Below are 21787 nucleotides of genomic sequence, written 5' to 3'. Positions count from 1 at the left end.
AACAAAAATATATGGAGACAAAGGATCTCCTTCACAGATACCACGAGAAGGTTGAAATTCATCTAAATTATTACCATTCCAAATGACCTTCATCATTGGTGAAGAGATGCATTCCAATACCAAATTAATAAAGGTTTGAGGTAAGCCAATATCAGATAGAGTGTCTCTAATAAAAGTCCAATTTAGCCTATCGTATGCTTTCTCTAGATCAATTTTGTTTGTTATCCATCCTTTCTTCCCTGATTTATGCCTCATCGAATGTATAACTTCTTGTGTGATTATGATATTATCTGCGATTTGTCTACGTGGCACAAAGCTACATTGATTTCACTACAAGAAAAAGTTAAATTTCCCACGGATAATTTCCCCCAGACAAAAATCCGTCGGAAATTTCCCACGGATCTAAATCCGTGGGAAATTTTCGACGGAATTTCCGACGGATTTTTAAATGATGGAATTTCCGACGGATTTAAATCCGTATGAAATTTCCGACGAAATTTCCCACGGATTTAAATCCGTTTGAAATTTCTGAGAGAATTTCCCACGGATTTAAATCCGTCTGAAATTTCTGAACAGAATTTCCCACGGATTTAAATCAGTCTGAAATTCCTGAACAGAATTTCCCACGAATTTAAATCCGTCTGAAATTTCTGAACAGAGTTTCTCACGGATTTAAATCCGTCTGAAATTTTTGAATAGAATTTTCCACGGATTTAAATCCGTTTGAAATTTCTGAACAGAGTTTCCCACGGATTTAAATCCGTCTGAAATTTCTGAACAGAATTTCCCACGAATTTAAATCCGTCTGAAATTATTAAATAAAATTTAAGCCAATTATTTTTCAAATGCAACCAATCCTAATCGCATCGATACACACAACAATGCACTATATAATATTTTCATTATTATATGGGTGTTTTCAAAATATAAATAAGATAAATATAAATCAAAGTGTGTGAGGTATGACTTATATTATATTACCTATATATAATTATATGTTTAGGTTATTATAAATTATAAACTAATTAGCATAAATGTATTTTTTTTTACTTAAAATACCCACATGACGTCCAAATTTAAGAATACCATATCTTTTCTTTAATTATTAAAAATCACTCATCTCTTTGAAAATAACGTTATTAATTAAATAAGGGGAAAAAAAGTTAAATTATGTTTTGCAAATATCATATATATGTATCTATCATTTATTTCTAAATTACATCCAATACTATGCATGTCATTTTCATGAAAACTTTCATTGATCTTCAATTTTGAAAATAATATTTTTTCAATTCATTTTCAAAATTATTACTTAAATTTAATATATTTTTTAAATCACAGTGTGCATGATATTTAAAATAAATTTCAAAAAAGTTGAAATAATGAAATAAGAGATCAAATCTCATTTAATTAATGATATTTGTATTAATAAATTATTTTCTCTTATTAGTATATAAATAGTTTTATGTTTATGTGCCACTTAAATAAATAAATAAGAAAATTAATACTCACTTAAAAATTTGAGAAGAGATATACGTATGACGTTATTGAGAAAAAACTTCAAGTAGTGGTTAATGGAATTTTTTCTAGATTAAATCTTCTTTATTTAAAACTTAAAACATTAAAGTTAAAATAATTACACTAAATAATTATTTTTGTTCCTAATAACTGATTAATTTAAAAATCTCTCTTTAAGTTGTAGTAATTTCTTAAATTTACATTTTATTGGTTTCTGAATTTTATATTTAAGTAAATCAGTAAAATAGAAAGTAACGAGTATAAATATGAGTATTTAAAACTTCAATGAATCTATATATAGAAAGTAGAGATAAAGACAAAGAAAATGAATGGAAGAAAAATAGTTAAATATATAGTTGTTTGATTATCTATAGTAATAGATAAAGGGAAATATAAGTCATCTTGTAACTGATTTTGTCTAAAAAATAATAGATAATCATACCCTTAACTGATTTTTATTTTATATATTCTAATTTTATTTGTAATAATATGATTATATATTTAAATAGTTTAATTTTAATAATTTTTTAAGTATATTTTTGTCTTTTCACTTAAAATATTTGAATTTCTATATTTTAATTTGAATTATTTTTTAAGTATATTTTTGTCTTTTTGTCTTAAATTTTTGAATTTCTATATTTTAATTTTAATAATTTTTTATTTCTATTATTTATTAATTCTTTTCTTTTTTAATGTTTTATAACATTATTAAAATTTTATAATTTTATTTATAATTTTATCTTACTTTTTATTTTATAAATATAATTTGGATTATTCATTTTATAATTAAATTAATTTTTTTAAAATTTTTTATGAGTTTACATTCTAAGAATGTATTAAAACCCCTCAATCTTTAATTATTAGATAGCAACAACATGGATATTCTGATTATTAGACATTATGTTATAATTCTACTGATCGTACTATATGTTATTTTTAAATTTGAACTCCTAAACTTTATTTGTTATGTATGACATTTTATTTTGTATGAATGAACTTGTTTTGATTTACATAATTATAATTGATTTAATATCTTTAAATAGGATAATTATTTAATACAATTTTGAATTAAAAAAAAATTCACAGAATTTCCAGATACCAACTGATTATGAGACTTGGGGGATTTCTTCTTATAATTAACAATCATCCATGGTCCATATTGATCCGAACGATTTGGTGAATCTTGGCTGGGAATATTCTGCTTGGCGTTAGGTTGGTTTCGGTTAGGGTAGTCCTCCATCGTTGATGACTTTGCCAAATTTTCATCCACGTCCATTGAAGAATTATCCTGCTTAGTTGTGTTCATGTGCTCCTTAATCATAGTTATCTCAGAACAATGAGATTGTTTATGGCCATATTTACCACATGTAAAACATATGGAGTAAAGGCCTTCATACTCCAATTTTAAGATGTGTCCTAAAACGTTGATATGAGAGAACCAACTTTTTCTGAAGGTCAATCTCCACTCATATACGAGCAAATTTCCCACGAGTTTGGATCGACGTAAGCTTGTCGATTTTAAGCATCGTTCCTAATTTGCTTCCAACTCTCCAAAGAAACCTATCATTGAATAACTCAATTGGTAGTCCTGGAATACGTATCCAAGCAGCAATCTTCCTTGTTTGCTTGGTCGTCAAGGTGAAAAAAGGCCTCCAACATTATACCGGCCACTATATATATAGTGATCTGCGATCAGCCAAGGACTTTCAAACAGAGCGTGTTTGTAATCATCTTCAGATGCAAACTGTGCGAGATAAAAGTCCTGATTGAGATCCACTAGGCTCATTGCACCCATCTTGGCCCATTCTCGTTGCACTTTATTATCCAGCATCTTATAGGAGATCTTTCTCCCTAGTACATTTATCACAAGGGATTTTCTCCATGGAGCACACCATTCTTCGAATTCCTCTTGGGAAACAGGGATTATTGGGCAAGGATCAAGTTCCTCTGTGTCGCCCTCCGATATTTCCTTCTCTTTATAGAAATCATTCTCTGGACATTCCATCTCCTTCATAAGACTATTAAGATCCGTGAAAGCTTTCCCCACTGGAAGATAAAAGGCATTCCATATATGATTTCGAGGTATTTTTATTTGGGGATGAGGATTCTCCGTCATCAACCTCGTTTTGACTTTTTTCATACTTTGCAAAAGGGGGTCATCGTCGGATGATGCCTCCTTCTCCAAAACCCTAACAGAGCCGCTCACCATCGTACTTCTAAAAAAATTTCTTATCTATTTTTTTAATAATGTTAAATAAATTCCACTTCATGCCATCTCGATCTTAATAGTGTAATATTTATAATATTTTTCACGTGAAAATATAAATGAATGGTTGTCAAAACGTAAATATAATTCAAGCAAATATTATTTTATTCTAATAAAGTCCTTTCAATATACATAACAAAGAAGCCCATAAAAGTCTACCAAATTAAGAATGAAAGCTTGTTAATTATATAGAGGTCGATCGATCACTTATCCTCTCAAACTTTCTATAACTAATTTTGTTTCCTTACACAAAGTTCATTGAATGGTGTATTGTCAACCGTAAGGAAGGAACACAAGCTCTCTGCATTACAATATTGTTGGTTTCATTTCCGCGAAATGTTCCTTTAAGTATTGGGAATGAAGAAATAAATGTGATTAAAAAATAAAATTCAATTAGTAAGCTTTTAAGTAGAGATTAATTATTTAAAAAATATTAGGTATTTCGTATTAATAATATACTTGTTTAAAAAAAAATAACAGTAAAATAATCTAAATAATATTTGACTTAGTATTCTTAAGTAAGATTTTGAGCTCAAATCATATGAAAGAAAAATGAAATTTCATTAAAAGTAATTGGTAAAATTTCTTTAAAAAAAATTCACGATGAACATAGTGTGTACATATTTAGCATCGTTAAGAATGAATTGAATGTATTATTGGTATGACCAAATTAGAGTTGTGGAATGAATTAACGGGCACGTATGTTGTTATGGTGAAGACATGGCGCATGATTGTTTGCGTGAGTTCGTGTGGCGTTGACAGTGCGGTTGGTAAGTGCAGAGTTTTGAGTGGTAATGGGAATGGGCAAGTGGTGGGGTACGCGGAAACCTAAGAGAAGGTCGGAAAGGTAATGTACCTTATAACTCTCTTCCACTCATGGTCGGTCAATAATGAATGAATGTGAGACCTTCTTCATCACAACCCTCTGTAGTAGTCTTTGCTGTTGTGTTGTCTTCCAATTATATTTATATTGGTGCCACGCCTCATGAATTGATGGGCCATTGGTTGTTACCTATGGCTACGGGAATGAGTGGTTCAAGGACAACCGACCCTGTTCGATTTCTTTTTATACATTACCACCTTGTTGAATCTATGGATATACAATTGTACCTCCTGAATTTGGATTTATGTTGGTATTAATACCAACAAAGAGACCATTGTTAATAGATATTTTATTTGAAAAATGATACTTGTAACATAATTTTGTTAAATAATTATGCACCATTATTTTTTATCTCTTTTTTTTCCCACTATTTATTAATGATTAAGAGAGACAAAAAAATATTATACATATTGTTATTTGAAGTATTATAAATATATTATTACTCATTTGATTTATGCAAAGTGCAAGTATATTTTTCTATTTATTGGAGGTGATTTATGTCGGTTAATGATACTAGCATATAGTTAAAATAACATATATAAGTGAAAACAATTTTATCTTATTAGTAACTTTAGTGAAATCGAATTAAGTTCTTACTCACATTTTAAAATGATACTCATGTATATTTTAATGATGATTATTATTGGTATATTAGACTACATGCTATAAATAATAAATAAATAAAAGTGTGAAACATACTTTTTTTGTTTTCTTACCTATCTATCTTCATACAACTAAATTATTAGAGATTTCATTGATTAATGGTATGACTAAATTAGAGTATATAAGTGAGGGAATGAAGGAGAATAATCGTTATTTTACAAGTTAAATTTTTAAAATTAAGTTATACTTATATTGATTGGTTGACTAAGGACTTCTAACACGAACAATCCCAATTTTTATATTTTCAACTCATTTCTTTCCTATTTTTCCACCATTTTTACTTTAATAAACATGTGGCAAATTGTTATAGTACACTTAAAATGAAAGAAATTAAAGTAACAAAAATGATTATAAAGAAAAAAAAATTGGTATCTATACCGTTGTGGTCTCCCACTGATCGAGAGGCTCTCTAAACAAATATTTAGGCCTCGATCGTAAGCTGACCATGCCCTTCTCCATGAATGACTAAGAATCGAACGCCTAGATCAATAGAGAAACATACAATACAAGGATACTCAAACTTTGGCTAACCTACTTCTCCAATCGAACAATAAGTGATGAAATCATGTGATTCTCGAAACAAACAAAATAATGACTATAAATGTTAAGATCATGGGCCTATAAACAGCAATAATGACATAACACAATCTGCAAAATCGAAGCAAAAAGTATGAGATTTATGTCTATAACGCCATGTCAATATATAAAGGGATGACTAAGTTTAGAGGAAATTAGATTACATTCATTGAATGTTCTGGGTCAAAACAATTGTTAGATTCACTTAATATTTGATATTGCTAAAAAATCTTCGATGAAAGTCCCTTAATATCATAACAATATCAAAATTAGTCATTCCTTAAAAGGGTTTTAAAACGGGAAGGAAAAAAGACAAAGTTAAGAAGGACTCAACTTTATTCCATTCTTTTGTATTGGAATGGAAAGTAGTTAGAAAAATTATTTATCATTGAAAATTTTAATTTACCCTTATTTTTAAATATTTTTTATTCACCTAAAATATTCATGTCATTTTATATATACATTTTTTTTTCCTTTCTTTCTACTTTCTTTCATTTGACCAAACAATTTTTTTTCTACCAAATAATATAAAAATCATCTCATGTAATATTCTTTTCCTTTCTCATGTTTTTTTTCTTTTCACTTCGTTTCCTTTAACTTTCTTTGTTTTCTTAACAAAAAAACATACCATTAGTATTTTCCACTGCTTATCACATCTCCTCCCACTACCACCGGCTCTTTTAATTGAAGGAATAAGAATTTACTTGTTTAAGCGTTGATAATTGATTTCAGTTTTGCATATGTTCAGTTTGCGTTTGTTTCCATATAGGCAAGCCGAGTAAGGTTGGTTCGTGATGAAAATAGACCAATGAAAAAAGTGGCCCATGAGTTAGTGGCCTAGTCCAAGGACCTAAATAAATAAATAAAACATTATAATATCTAAAAACGCTATAAAAAAAGGTTGATGAATGGATCAAAAAGAAAAAGTTTTTTTTTATACGGGTTAGAGCATCTCCGGTGAGAATTGCTTATAAGAAATTTCTTATGCCACATCATGTCACATAAGCTCTTTTTCACTTTATAGTTATTTAAATTTTAGCACTAAAGCTTCTACAAACAACTTTACTAAAATTTAAGTAACCCATAAAATAAAAAAGAACTGATGTGACATAGAAGTTACTTATAAGTAACCCTATTGCAAATGCTCGTAAATATGTAAACACGTGGACTAAATACGGGTTAACTCAATTAAGTCTACATTTAAATGAGGAAAACATTATTGAGTTAAAATCTGCGCCTTACAAGTTCAATGATTCGGTCTGCAAACCAATTCATTAGTGGTGGGGTTATCATAGAATATATAGAGTTTTATATTTAATTTAATGTTCTCAATATAATTCTGATAAATAAATAAAGTTTCACACTTCTTATAATGATAATATCGTGAAAATAAATAAAAAACGATGGAAATCAAGTAAAAGTGAAAAAATAAAAATAAAAATTATGGAAATCAAGTAAGAGTGAACTTTACTCACCAGACATAAAATAAAAATGAGAAAAGAGAAGGAAATTATCATGTGAAATTAACAATAATAAAAATAAAAATTGCTTTCCTCGAGAAAGAAAGTTTTTCTTCTATTTTGTCAATATTCATATAGATATGTGTATAATATAATATATATATATATATATATATATATATATATATATATATATTAATCACTAAGATTAACTTAATAATTAGAAAATGAGTGTTAGAATTCTTAAAAGTAGAGATTTGATTTTGTTCCAACCAAAGGGTGGACTAGGGTTTTTGTTGGAAAGTGATTGCTGAAATGAATACTTATTTATTATCACAATGAAGTGTATTTATACACATTACAATCTATAGAGCTAAATTGGCAAAAATCTAATTTAGCTCTTCTTTCAACTAACTTCTAACTAACCTGAATTAACTAACTTCCTAACACACCTCCTTAATTCAGGTTATCCATGTTTATGACTCCAAGTAGTTCTCTCATCATCTTAAATTTCTGTCCACCAAGTGCTTTTGTAAGCACATCTCCTGCTTGCTGTTCTGTGCTGCAATATTGCAGTTCAATTTTCTTCTTCTCAACTTGATCTCGTATGTAGTGGAATTTGGTTTCAATGTGCTTTGTCCTCCCATGTGCAATAGGATTACTAGCTAAGTTGATAGCAGATTTGTTGTCCACCTGAAGCTTCACAGTAGAGTTGAGCTTCACCTTCAAGTCCTTCAACAAGAATCTGATCCATGCTGCTTGACAAGCTGCTGAGGCAGCAGCTATGTACTCAGCCTCACATGATGATAGGGCTACCACTGATTGCTTCTTTGAACTCCAACTGATAGGTACTCCAAGGAACTTGAACAAGTACCCTGTAGTGCTTCTCCTGTCTTCTGCATCACCACTCCAATCACTGTCTGAGAAACCAACCAACTCAACCTTTTGTTGATCATGTTTCTTTGGAAACAGTAAACCAAATTCCAGAGTTCCTCTTATGTATCTTAGGACTCTCTTAGCAGCAAGCAAATGTGAGAGTCTTGGATCACTCATAAATCTGCTGATCATTCCAACAGCAAATGAAATGTCTGGCCTGCTGTTGCACAAATACCTCAAACTCCCTACAATCTGCTTGAAAAGAGTTGGGTTAACCTGCTTTTCTTCTGAATTTGACACGAGCTTCAATCCAGTCTCCATTGGTGTCACTGCAGCATTACAGTTTAACATGTTAAATCTCTTCAACATCTCAGTAGCATACTTCTTTTGATGAAGTATCAGGCCAGCTTCAGTATCTCTAAATTCAAGTCCCAGGAAGTATGACATTCTTCCCAGGTCAGTCATTTCAAATTCCTGCATCATCTTCTTCTTTACTTCTTGAATCAATTTTTCATTGCTGCCAGTGATAAGTAAATCATCTACATATAGACAAATGATAACAACATTATCTCCCTTGGTCAGTGTGTACACTCCATACTCTACTTTGCTTTTAACAAAGTCAATTTTCTGCAAGAAATTGTCAATTCTTTTATTCCAGGCCCTTGGTGCCTGCTTAAGACCATACAAGGCCTTCTTCAACTTGTACACCTTTCTGCCAACTTCACTTGTACTGAAACCTGGTGGAGGAGTTACATAGACTTCTTCTTCTAGAAATCCATTCAAAAAAGCAGATTTCACATCTAATTGATACATTGGCCAGCTATTGAAACTTGCCACTGCAGTGATGATTCTCACAGTCTCCAGTCTTGCTACAGGAGCAAACACCTCATCATAATCTACTCCTTCTTTCTGTAAAAAACCCCTAGCCACCAATCTTGCCTTGTACTTTGCTATAGTACCATCAGGATTCTTCTTTATCCTAAACACCCACTTTAGATCAATTGGTTTCTTCCCCTTTGGTAACCATGCAGGTTCCCAAGTCTCATTTCTTTCAATTGAGGCTAACTCTTCCTTCATTGCATCTCTCCAAACCTGATCTTCTTGAGCTTCTTCAAAACTTATAGGCTCAACATCAGCAAGAAAAACAGTGAACTTGTTCTTCCTGCTGCTGTTGATCTTCTAGAAATTGTTCTTCAACCAGTTCTCCTTCATTAGTGATAGCACTATCTGGAAAGACATGATATTCCTCCAACCTTGTTGATTGCTTCTTAGTTCTTTTAGGCCTTCCAGTTCTTCTTTCAACTTCATAAGAATTCTGCTCAGTTTCACTTTCAGTGTTGTTTTCTATTGGAAGCAGAACTTGATTCTTCACATTTTTCTCCTCTAGCAGCTCCCAATTGTATATGCCATCTTCATCAAAAACAACATCCCTGCTAATGGCAATCCTTCTAGTTCTTGGATCAAAGAGCTTGTAGGTTCCTGTGTGATGGAAACCTACCAGAATCATTGCTTCACTTCTATCATCAAGCTTCTTTCTCTTCTCTGTTGGCACATGCTTGTAGCATAGTGATCCAAAAACTTTCAGGTTACCAACATATGGCTTTCTACCAGTGAGTGCTTCCTCTGGTGTTTTATTCACCAGCCTTTTGGTTGGTGACTTGTTCAGTAAGTAAACTGCAGTTGTTACTGCTTCTCCCCACAACTCCTTGGGCAACTTCTTTGCTTTCAACATACTCCTTGTCATGTTCAGCAGGGTTCTATTTCTTCTTTCTGCCAAGCCATTTAACTGTGGTGTGTATGGAGGAGTGATCTCATGACTGATTCCAGCTTCTTGACAGAAACTCGCCATCTCCTTTGATGTATATTCTCCACCTCCATCACTTTTAAAAATTTGAATTTCATATCCATACTGTTTCTCCACTGCCACTTTGAATAACCTGAATACACTAAATACTTCTTCCTTCTTCTTGATTAGAAAAATCCAAGTCATTCCAGTAAATTCATCAACAAATGATACAAAATATTTGTTTCCTCCCACAGTAGCAGGCTCTATGGGACCACAAACATCACTATAGATTATTTCAAGTGGCTTAGTAGCTCTTTCAATTACAGCTTTGGCAAAATTCTTTCTAGGTTGTTTACCTAGCAAACATCCTTCACAAATTCTAGTTTCTGTTTTAATCATAGGTAGCCCTTTTACTAAATCATTTCTTTGCAACCTACTCAAACTGTCATAGTTGAGATGTCCATACCTGAGATGCCACAACTTAGCATCATCATGATGAGTTGCTATCAAGCACTGGAAATCAGCCACATCTAGCTTTGCTTTAAAGGTCTTGTTTGCTGTAAGAGTTGATTTGAAAACCAGATGGTGTTCTTCATCATACACTCTCAGCACCTTCTTCTTGGTACCAAATTCAAAACCTTTATGAGTCAATTGTCCAAGACTGATCAGGTTACTCTTCATTGCAGGAACATAAAGTACATCTTCTATCACAGCTGGCTTGCCATTCTTCCTCTTGATTGCAACTTTTCCAAGTCCTGCTGTTTTGGTAAAACTTCCATCTGCAAACATGACTTTATGCTTCACTGTTGGATCAACATCAAACAGCCAATTTCTATTTCCTGTCATATGATTAGAGCATCCTGTGTCAAGATACCAGAAATCTTCATCACAAGCCTTTACATCAGTAGTGATCATCAACACAATTTCTTCTTCACCAGAGTCATCACTTCCTGCTGCCAGATTAGCCTTTTCATGCTTCTGATTGCCCTTATTATTCTTGTTGAACCAGCACTCTCTACTGAAGTGACCCTTTTTGCCACAATTATAACATTCTATCTTCTTTTTCCATGCTGGCTTTTGATTATCGTTCCCTTTCTCATTCTGATTCGAGCTCTCACCTTGTTCCTTCTTTACTGAACCATCACTGTTATTCTTCCAATTTCCCTTCTTACCCTTATTACTCCAATTTTTCTTTTTATCAAACTTCTGTTTTGTTACCTGTGTCTGTAGTGCTTGCATAGTGTTCTTTTCCCCATTTCTTTCATTTAATCTTTGTTCATGAGATTCCAATGATCCTTGCAGTTCTTGGACATTCATCTTTGCAAGATCCTTTGACTCTTCAATCGCTACCACTATGTGATCAAACTTTGAGATGAGAGTTCTCAAAACCTTCTCTACCACTGTTTGATCTGTTATCTCTTCTCCACAACCCTTCATAAGATTGATTAAACTCTGCAATCTTGTGAAGTATTGACTGATAGATTCTGATTCTTCCATCTGGAGCAACTCATATTGCCTTCTCAAGGTCTGAAGCTTAACTTTCTTGACCTTTTCATTTCCTGAATAAACTTGAACAAGTTTATCCCAAGCTTCTTTTGCACTTTTGGCAGAAGAGATCTTCTCAAAATGAGCCACATCCACACATTGATGAATGAGGAAAAGGGCTTTACAATCTTTCACAAGTTCTTGAGTTCCATTTTCCACGACTTCAAGCACATCTTGAAACCCAAACAGAACCTTCATCTGCACCTGCCATCTATCCCAGTTCTTGCCATTCAACACGGGTAGATTACCAAGAAGATTTCCCCCAAATCCATTACCATTAGTTTCCATTTTCACCAACTTTAATCAGAATTTCGGACCAATGAGAAGAATGATGAACACCTCGTGGAATCTTGAAGACCTTGCAAATTGATCACCACATTCAATTACAATCCCGGTCCTCAATGATCGAACCTTGCTCTTGATACCAGTTGTTGGAAAGTGATTGCTGAAATGAATACTTATTTATTATCACAATGAAGTGTATTTATACACATTACAATCTATAGAGCTACATTGGCAAAAATCTAATTTAGCTCTTCTTTCAACTAACTTCTAACTAACCTGAATTAACTAACTTCCTAACAGTTTTTTCATAGATCGTGCCTTAGAGCCAGAGCATTCAAAAGTGTAATCTGCCTTCTTAGCCTTAGGGTTTTAGGTTTTATACTTCGTTGCCCATGGGCCTCATGGGCCCCGAGAACATAGGGATTTCCTCAACCATTCTTGCTACGAGGCCGCGCAATGAGTGAGGATTAGTCAAGTCAGATTTTGACCGACTAGGCCTATGCCAAGGGTCCAATCAGGTAAACGCCGAGAGCCCCCCTTATAAGCGAGTGGAGCCGAGCTAGGACCGAGTCGGCTTGCTCACCAAGGATCCAGTCGGGTGCGCGCCGAGTGGCCCCCTTATAGGCGAGTGGAGCCGAGCTAGGACCGAGTCGGCTTGCTCACCAAGGATCCAGTAGGGTGCGCGCCGAGTGACCCCCTTATAGGCGAGTGGAACCGAGCTAGGACCGAGTCGGCTTGCTCACCAAGGATCCAGTCGGGTGCGCGCCGAGTGACCCCCTTATAGGCGAGTGGAGTCGAGCTAGGAGTGAGTCGGCTCGCGTAGAGATGTTAACTCGGTTGTAGGCCGAGTGGTTTCCAGTCAAACAGAGGATCAAGTCGGGTTTTGAACTGGACGGTACACTAGCCTTCCAGCCCTGAGCTGATAAGTCAAGAGGGCTTGTGGCCTGGTAACTTAGTCGGGTATCAACCGAGTAGAGGTTAGTCAGATTTTGACCTGGACGGTACACTAGCCTTCCAGCCCTGAGCCGATAAGGCGAGAGGGCTTGTGGCCCTTCGAATGATGTCGGGAGATCACCGAGTCCTTCTTCGGATGAGAACCGTAACGGTACGTATGTCATCCTAGGAAGTGGGGATCTCTCGAGTCTTGGCAAGACGTGTCTTTTCCCCTGGTCCAGGAAGGGACATGCATTTATTGCAAAGACGGCGTTGCAGGGGTGTAATTAATGACGGAGCCACGTGGCGGCGCTTGCTACCAGGGTTAATGAGGTGGGGCCCCCTTGGGTTAGGGGTTACAGCGCCCTACACGCGTTGTGGCTTTTGGGTTTTCCCCCCTCACGCGCGGCCCTTCACCTCTATAAATAGAGGTGGCCTCCCATTTTTTCGAGTTATTTTTTTTTCCCTCTTCGCGTGTCTTCTTCTCCGGCGGTCTCTTTCTTCTCCGTTCTGGGGCTACGGCGGTTGACGGTGGTTGTCCCTGTTTTTAGTGGGTGAAGTGGTGTGAGAGACCCTTAGGTACGCGTATTTATTCTGCTATTGTGGTGGTTTTCTTGCAAACCTTTGGGTTGTAGGTTAGTCTAAGCTTATATTTGCCATGGCTGTTGTGAGTTATGGGGAGTTATATAAATGGGTTAAAGATGATGCATTAAAATGTGAGTTTATGGTAAATTCTTGGGAGGCTATGGATAGCTTTTGTAGAGACCATGTGGTTTGTCGTGATGGGAACGACGTAGTTATATATGAACCTTGTGTTGACAAAGAACCGGTGTGTATTAGTTCACCCTCAACAGAAAAGTTTACATTTTGTTATACGACCCTCATTTCTAAAATTAGGGTGAGATGGCCCCTTACTGACTGTGAAAAGGGGGTACTTCAGGCCTTGGGTGTTGCCCCGACCTAATTACACCCAAATAGTTGGGCATTTGTACGTGGTTTTGAGGTTTTGTGCGTGGGGCTCGATATAACCCCGACTGTAGATAAGTTCTTCTACTTCTTTGAGAGTAGGATTAGCAAGCGCACTAGTTGGGTGTCCGTTAGCGGGGTTTCGGGTCGGGGAGTGTTATCATTATTCCAGTCGTCCTATAAGGACTTTAAAAAATCGTTTTTCCGAGTTCGTAGCATGTCGGGTCATGAAAATGTGTTAGAGGGGTTCCCTTTGTACTGAAGTCAGAGGCCGATAACATTTGGTGGTCTAGATTCCGAGAAGCTTTGCGAGAGTGATCGGGGTGACGTTAAGAAAATTGAAGAGTTGAAAACCCTATTCAATACTGGGAAACTCCTAGATCTAGAGAGTAGGCCTCAAGAGTTGAGAATATACATAGGTATACTGTTGTTTTGAATGTTGAGAATTTCCTTTTCCTTTAGCCTTCTACTTCTATCACAACTTGTTTATGTATTTTTTGCAGAGAGAATGGTGAGTATGAGCAACCGGGAAATGATGAAACTCTGGAAACAACAAAAGGTTTCCCAAGCTGCTGTGGTGGGCGAGTCGGCCACTGTTAAGTCTCAATTTTACTTCTTTTTAGATGAGACTTATTGAACAAATTACACTCATCCTCTGAATCATTGCAATATAATTGTTCTCTTTTTGGTTCATTTTGTGTGCAGATATAACTAACCCAAATTCAGCTAACAATACCTTAATACACCTCATTTTTTGTGCAGGTATTGAGCTAGTGACTTGAGGATTGAAGACTCTTAGGATTGGAAACCTAAGAAGCTAAGGAGCAGAGAAGAGGTTCTGCGTCGGGCTCAATATAACCCGCGCTGGGCGTGACAAAACCAGAGTAGTTCATCTCTGCCAGTTATATTGCGCCGGGCGCAAAAGGAATTAAGCCGGGCGCAAAAGGAATTGCGCCGGGCTTGTGTTGAGACAGAGAGTGCTTGACTTCTCTAGAAGAACTTGCGCCGGGCGCGAAGAATTGTGCGCCGGGCGCGGAACCCTAATCTGATCTCCCAGGCTCGTATTTGAAGCCATTTTCGGGGATCTTTCTCTCCATTCTCACATTGGGCGTCTCCAGGAGCTGCGGAAGGGATTCCCAGGGCTTGGGATCGTCCGTGTGCGGATCTTTCCTTCGGTTCTTCATCCTCCTTTCATTTCTATTTTGTATTTGCCCTCTTTGTTGAGTGGTTTCACCCATTTTGTGGGGTTAGATGTAACCAACGTACTCTATTGTAATCTTTATGATTTTAATGATATATATACATGTTGTTTTATTCTTTGTTGTGTTTGTTTCTATTCTTAATGCTTGCTTTGGATTGATCACCCTTTGCATGATTTAAGGTTCCATGGGTATTGGAAAATAACCTTTGAAACTAGTTCTGAAACATATGCCTAGTGGTGATTGTATCTAGGGATAGAGCTTGACCCATTAGTAGTCTTAAACCCTAGCCCGTAATGCGGGTGTAGATATTGGGTACTCAAGGGATTGATATTCAATATCCGCACCTAGGCTCTTTCTCTAAGGGATTAGGTTTGAGTAAACTTATGGGTTGACTAAGCAATGAATTCAACAAGAGATTAAGGATACATTAGTGTTACGTTTGGTGAAATCTGACCCCCACAACCTCACAATACCACAATACCATTCCTTACCTTTTCCACTCACAAAACAATATTTATTTACAGCTTTCATTCCAATTGTCACAACTTTGCATTCACTGCACAAACTATGAAATTGGAATTATTCTTTAGTCACGAATAGTCAATAAATGCTTATATTACCTTCTAATCCCTGTGGATACGATATTTTTACTACTTGAACGGTCGGTATACTTGTCGTGTTTGAGACCGTTGATGGAATTAAACTGATTTACAATTATAACAAAAGTACTTCAACGGAAATCTCAACAGCCACCGAGAGAGTTGTGGAGGCCAGGAGTCCCGTGATTGTGTCGAAGGCTGTCGGTGAGGCTTCCCACAAGCGTCGCAGGGAGTCCGATAAGGCTGTATCGGTGGTGAACCTGGAGACGGTAATGGCCACCGAGATGGAGAAAGGCGACACGGAAGTTCAGTCCGCCGAGAGGACTCTGAGTGTATGTCTCGGCGAGAATTGGGAGCCAGTGGACCACGGAGTTGATCATGACCATGTGGCTTCTTTCTGGGACGAGAAGTTTAACCACAGTGCTCATATTCGTGGTACCGACTTGCTGGATGGGGACCGAGGCGATCTAGAGAAAATGAGTGATTTTTCCATCGCCAAGGGCGTTGAATCGCTGACGAATCGCCTCTCTGCTCTTTCACTTATCAAGGAAGATAAGATTCGTGGGTTAGTGAGGGAGACGAAGGTGCAGGGGAAAAGGATTTCTTCCTTGGAAGAAAGTTTGAATAAGAGCAAAGCTGACTTCAAGTGGGTGGCCAACGAACGAGATAAGTTACTGGAAGGGCGTCGCGTCTTCGAAGGAGAGAAACAAGGTTGGGCTGCCGAGAAGGTGGCGATGGAGAGCGAGTTGGTCGAGATGCGCCTAGCCAGGGACAAGTCAGCCGACGCTGCGAGTGTCTTTGAGACCGACTTGTCTTTGATAAAGCTGGAGGTAGAGAAACTCCAAAATGACCTTCAAGCAGCGAAGATGGACTCTATGAAGAAATTTGTTCAGGCTTCGATGCGGCGAGTTCCCAGATAAAATTTCTGCATGCCGATCTTGATATTGGGGGCATGGGCTACTTTAAGGAGATCGTGAATGGCGAACTGGTGGATCCTCCTGAGGAAGATTGAATGTTACCTTATTAGGCTACTTTTTCCTTTATGCCTTTATGTTTTTTCTCTTCTTTTCTAATCGTTTGTATGAACTATCGTTATCGTTCCTTTTGGAACCCTATATGAAAATTATGCGTTGTTTTTTATTGCAACACGACAAGCAAATTGCTATAACAACGAAAAAATTTTCTAAGGTAATAATTAGCCGCCTTGGCCGACTGCTATGACAACGAAAAATTTTCTAAGTTAAAGACGTAATTTCATGAAGCCATTTGGCCGAATTCCTATTTATTTGACACGAAAAAAAAATTTCTAAGTTAAAAAAATAATTGTACGAAGAAAATCGGTCGAATTCCAACTCTTTTTTCTAAGCTTAAAAGGTGAAATTTTTCATAAAAGGTCGGTAAAATTCTGATTCAAATGGGACGAAAAAACTTTCTAAGTTAAAAAGGTAAAATTCCACATAAAAGGTCGGTAAAATTCCGATTCAAATGGGACAAAAAACTTTCTAAGTTAAAAAGGTAAAATTCCACATAAAATGTCGGTAAAATTACGATTCAAATGGGACAAAAAACTTTCTAAGTTAAAAAGGTAAAATTCCACATAAAAGGTCGGTAAAATTCCGATTCAAATGGGACGAAAAACTTTCTAAGTTAAAAAGGTAAAATTCCACATAAAAGGTCGGTAAAAATCCGACACGTAATGATTAAAAAATTTAAGCTTAAAGAGGTGCTTCGTAATTACAGTCGGCCAAGCCTGACTTGTTTGGATAGAAAAATTTCCAATCTGACATGAACGTCAAGTGCGATGATTGCCTGAATTCCGAGTCAACGTGGTTTAGGGCTTTGGGTTTAGGAATCACCCAGTGGGGGGTTCGCCGAGTAAGGGATCACCCTTCCGCGAGGGATGGTCGGCCATATTCCGACTTGTATGAGTTGGATTGTCAAATCTCCGAGTCTTGAGATGTGAGAAATTTACTTAGTTAGGAAAAATCGTCATTTAAAAGTAGTCGGTCGATTCCCGACTCACGTTCCTTGGTCATAGTCGGCCAATTGCCGTCCCAATTCTTCTTTGGTCACATAATCTAACTTCGTCTGCCAGTTATGAGTCTGTCTTCGAGTTGTTTATACTCGCCCAGTCGGACTTTGGCCGACAATCACGAGTTTAGTTCTTCGAGTTATTTATACTCGCCCAGTCAGACTTTTGCCGACAATCACGAGTTTAGTTCTTCGAGTTATTTATACTCGCCCAGTCGGACTTTTGCCGACAATCACGAGTTTAGTCTCTCTTCTGTATAAAAAATGTCAAAAGATCATATGAGGGATAATAATATTCATTAAATAGACAAATTATTGGATTGTGGTGCCTCGTTAAAAACCTTCTCAGCAAAAACCCCTCTCATTCTTTATGGGGAAAAAATACTGAGTTAGGAAAAGAGTGCACCTTCTACAAATGAATAAACTAACTGTAATAGAAACGTAAGTTGGCTGTGTTCCAAGTTCTCGGGATCGTCCCTCCGTCCAAGGTCCTCAGTCGGTAAGTTCCTTTGCCGACCACATCATCAATTTTATAAGGGCCGACCCACTTAGGTGACAACTTGTTCTTCATCTGAGTTAGCTGAGCACGCCTCAACACGAGGTCTCCTACAACAAAATCTCTCGGGATGACTTTTGTATTGTACTTGAAGGCTGCTCTTCTCTGGGCTGCTACTTGACTTATTCTTGCTCTCTCTCTTGTTTCCGTGATCAAATCCAAATCCACTCGTCTTCCCTGGTCGGACTCCTCCTCCGAAAAAGCTGTAGTGCGTACTGACGGCTCTGCAATTACAATCGGGATCATGGCGTCTGTTCCGTACACTAAATTGAAAGGAGTGTCTTGGGTCGACGAATGAACTGTTATGTGGTATGACCATAGCACTCGGGGAAGCTCTTCCACCCATGAAGCGCCTGAATCTTGGACGCGCTTCTTCAGTCCCGAGAGTATAACTTTGTTGGCCGACTCTGCCTGGCCGTTGGATTGGGGGTGTTCGACAGAAGTGAAAGTCATTCGAATACCGACCCCTTTACAGAAATCACGAACTCTATTACTTGCAAATTGTGTCCCGTTGTCGGAGACAAGCACTTGAGGAACACCATACCTGCACACCACGTTTTTCCACAAAAACGCCCTTACTTTCTCTGCTGAAATAGTTGCAACCGGCTCTGCCTCGATCCACTTGCTGAAGTAGTCCACGGCTACTATCAAGAATTTCAACTGCCTTACCGCGATCGGAAATGGACCGAGAATATCAATACCCCACTTGTGGAAAGGCCAGGGAGATAGAATTGAATGTAATCGTTCAGCTGGGGAATGGAGTAGGGTTGCATGTCTTTGGCATCCATCACACTTTTAGACCCAATTGACGCAGTCGTTCCTCAAGGATGGCCAGAAGTACCCCGCCCGGGCAACTTTATACACTAAAGCTCGTCCTCCAATATGACTTCCACACATTCCGCTATGCACTTCATCCATCACTCTCTGCGCTTGTGACGTGGTCAAACACCTCAAAAGAGAAGAGCTGAAACCTCTCCGATACAACCTTTCATTGATGACCACAAACCTGGCTGACTCTCTCTGTATCAATGACGCCTCCCTTTTGTCCTCTGGTAGTTCTCCCCGAGTCAAGTATGCGATGTACGGTCCCATCCACGAATCAAGTTCTTCCTGGACAAAAAGGACATTCCCATGCGCCTCATTTATACTCGGTTGTGCTAACGTCTCTTGGATGACTGACCGAGTAGCCCCTGGTTTCTTTGTACTTGCTAATTTAGACAACAGATCGGCTCGTGAATTTTGCTCTCGAGGGACATGATTCAGCGAAAATTTGGTAAAGTCAGCCGACATGTCCTTTACCCTTTCCAGGTACCGAGCTAGCTAGGGATCTTTTTCCTGGAAAGTTCCTGCTACCTGCCCCGTCACAAGTTGCGAGTCGCTCCTGGCCGAGAGGCTTGTTGCACCCATTTCCTTCGCCAAAGCCATCCCTGCCAACAGCGCTTCATACTCTGCCTGATTGTTGCTAGCTCGAAACTCAAAGCGTAGCGACTGTTCCAAGAGTATGCCTCCTGGTTCCTCAAGGACGATCCCGGCTCCGCTGCCACCTATGTTGGAGGCTCCGTCGACCGATAAGACCCACTCGCTTTCCCCAGAAGGATCACCCTCAGCTGGCAGGGTCAGTCCGACCAAGAAGTCGGCCAACACTTGAGCTTTGATGGGTCCTCTCGGCTCGTATTTGATTGCAAACTCTGACAACTCGATGGACCACTTCATCATTCTGCCAGCAAGGTCGGGCTTTTGCAACACCTATCTGATGGGGTAGTCTGTTCGAACTACCGTTTCGTAGCTTTGAAAATAGTGTCTGAGCTTTCGCGCGGTTATCACTATGGTAAGTGCCAGCTTCTCAATCTTTTGATAGCGAACCTCTGCCCCTTGCAACACCCTACTAACAAAATAGATCGGTAGTTGGGAGTTACCCTTCTCTTGCACCACGACTGCGCTGACGGCGTTATCGGATGCCGACAAATATACCAACAAAAGGGAGTCAACTTGCAGTTTAGTGAGAATCGGCGGTGAGGTGAGAGCCTGTTTGAGTTCGCCGAATGCTCTTTCACATTCGTCAGTCCATGCGAAGCGGTCGTTCTTTCTCAAACATTGGAACAAGGGTAACGACTTGTCCGCTGCCTTTGAAAGAAACCGAGAGAGGGAGGTCATTCTCCCTGTCAACTGCTGGACCTCCTTCACCGTCGCAGGACTTCTCATATTAATTATTGCGGAGCACTTGTCCGGATTCGCCTCAATACCTCGATGAGTCAATAGGAAATCGAGGAATTTTCCGGCTTGAACGCCGAAAGAGCACTTCACAGGGTTCAACTTGAGTTGGTATCGTGCCAGAGTGTCGAACGATTCCTGTAAGTCGGAAAAATGCCGAGACACACTAGGCGAATTGACGACCATGTCGTCTACGTACGCCTCAACATTCCTTCCTCACTGATCTGCCAACACCTTGTCCATGAGCCTCTGGTACGTCGCCCCTGCATTTTTTAAACCGAAAGCCATGACCTTATAATAGTAGGTGGCCTGATCGGCTATGAAAGCAGTTTTGTCTTCATCGGCATGATGCATCCTGATCTGATTGTACCCCGAATACGCGTCCATGAAGCTCAACAGTTCATAGCCTGATGCGTTGTCGACTAGGCAATCGATGTTAAGCAGCGGGTACGAATCTTTTGGACAGGCTTTGTTCAAATCCGTGAAGTCGTTGCACATCCTCCAGTTTCCATTGCTCTTTCGTACCATTACCACATTCGCTAGCCACGTCGGGTATTGGATTTCCCGAATGTGTCCAGCCGACAACAGCTTCCTCGTCTCCTCCGCTATAGCTTTCCTTTTGTCCTCGCCGAACTTTCGCCTTTTTTGGGTCACCGGCTTCGCCTTGGGGTCCACCATGAGATGGTGACATAGGAAGTCGGGGTCAATACCTAGCATGTCGCCGGTACTCCACGCAAAGGCCGACACGTTGTTTTTCAACATAGTGAGCAGCCCCTCCTCGTCTTCTTTGGCCAAAGATACACCCATTTTGACTATTTTCCCTTCGGCTAAGGTAACTTCCTTCACGTCCTCCACGGGGACTGGTCGGGAGTCGAAATGAGTTATCCTCGGATCTAACTCGATTGACTGGATTCCCCGATCGACTTGCGTTACATATAGGTGTCTCCTAGCCCTCAAACTGTCCTCATAGCATTTTCTCGCGACTTCTTGATCGACACAGAGGACCCCAACCTTTCCGTTGGGCAAAGGATACTTCAACTTCAAGTGGGGTGTGGACACGACCGCTCCCAACCTGTTCTGTGTAGGACGGCCGACCAGTATGCTGTAGGATGATTGGGCGTTCACCACCAGGTATCGGACAATGATAGTCTTCATGTGGTCTCCCCGACCGAAAATAGTCTCCAAGTCGCCGTACCCCCTAGCCGTTACCTGATCACCTGCAAAACCAACTAACGTACCTACATAGGGCATAAGACGGTCAGTCGGAATTTTCATCCCGATAAAAGCTTCCCAGAACATGATGTCCGCCGAGCTACCTTGATCCACCAACACTCGCTTCACATTGTAGCCCATGACGATTGCCGAGACGACTATGTGGTCGTCCTCATGGGGAGACACCCCCTCGAAGTCGGCGTCCGAGAACGTGATGGC

At 38.5% G+C, this 21787-nt stretch overlaps 1 protein-coding gene across 1 annotated transcript; it reads right to left on the bottom strand.

Moving 5' to 3' along the window:
* Window positions 1-20572: 20572 nt before the first annotated feature.
* Window positions 20573-21709, bottom strand: LOC109809342 (uncharacterized). Its single transcript, XM_020372621.2, has one exon. It carries the CDS (start codon window positions 21707-21709, stop codon window positions 20573-20575), a length of 1137 nt encoding a protein of 378 aa, XP_020228210.2.
* Between the last annotated feature and the right edge of the window lie 78 nt (window positions 21710-21787).

This window comes from Cajanus cajan, chromosome 9 (genome assembly GCF_000230855.2).
Source record: "Cajanus cajan strain Asha chromosome 9, NIPB_CcT2T_4, whole genome shotgun sequence".
Taxonomy (NCBI): domain Eukaryota; kingdom Viridiplantae; phylum Streptophyta; class Magnoliopsida; order Fabales; family Fabaceae; genus Cajanus; species Cajanus cajan.
This window is presented reverse-complemented; position numbering and strand designations above follow the sequence as displayed.

Coding starts and splice junctions, on each gene's coding strand:
- LOC109809342 (XM_020372621.2), bottom strand. CDS start 21,709: ATGGGCTACAATGTGAAGCGAGTGTTGGTGGATCAAGGTAGCTCGGCG.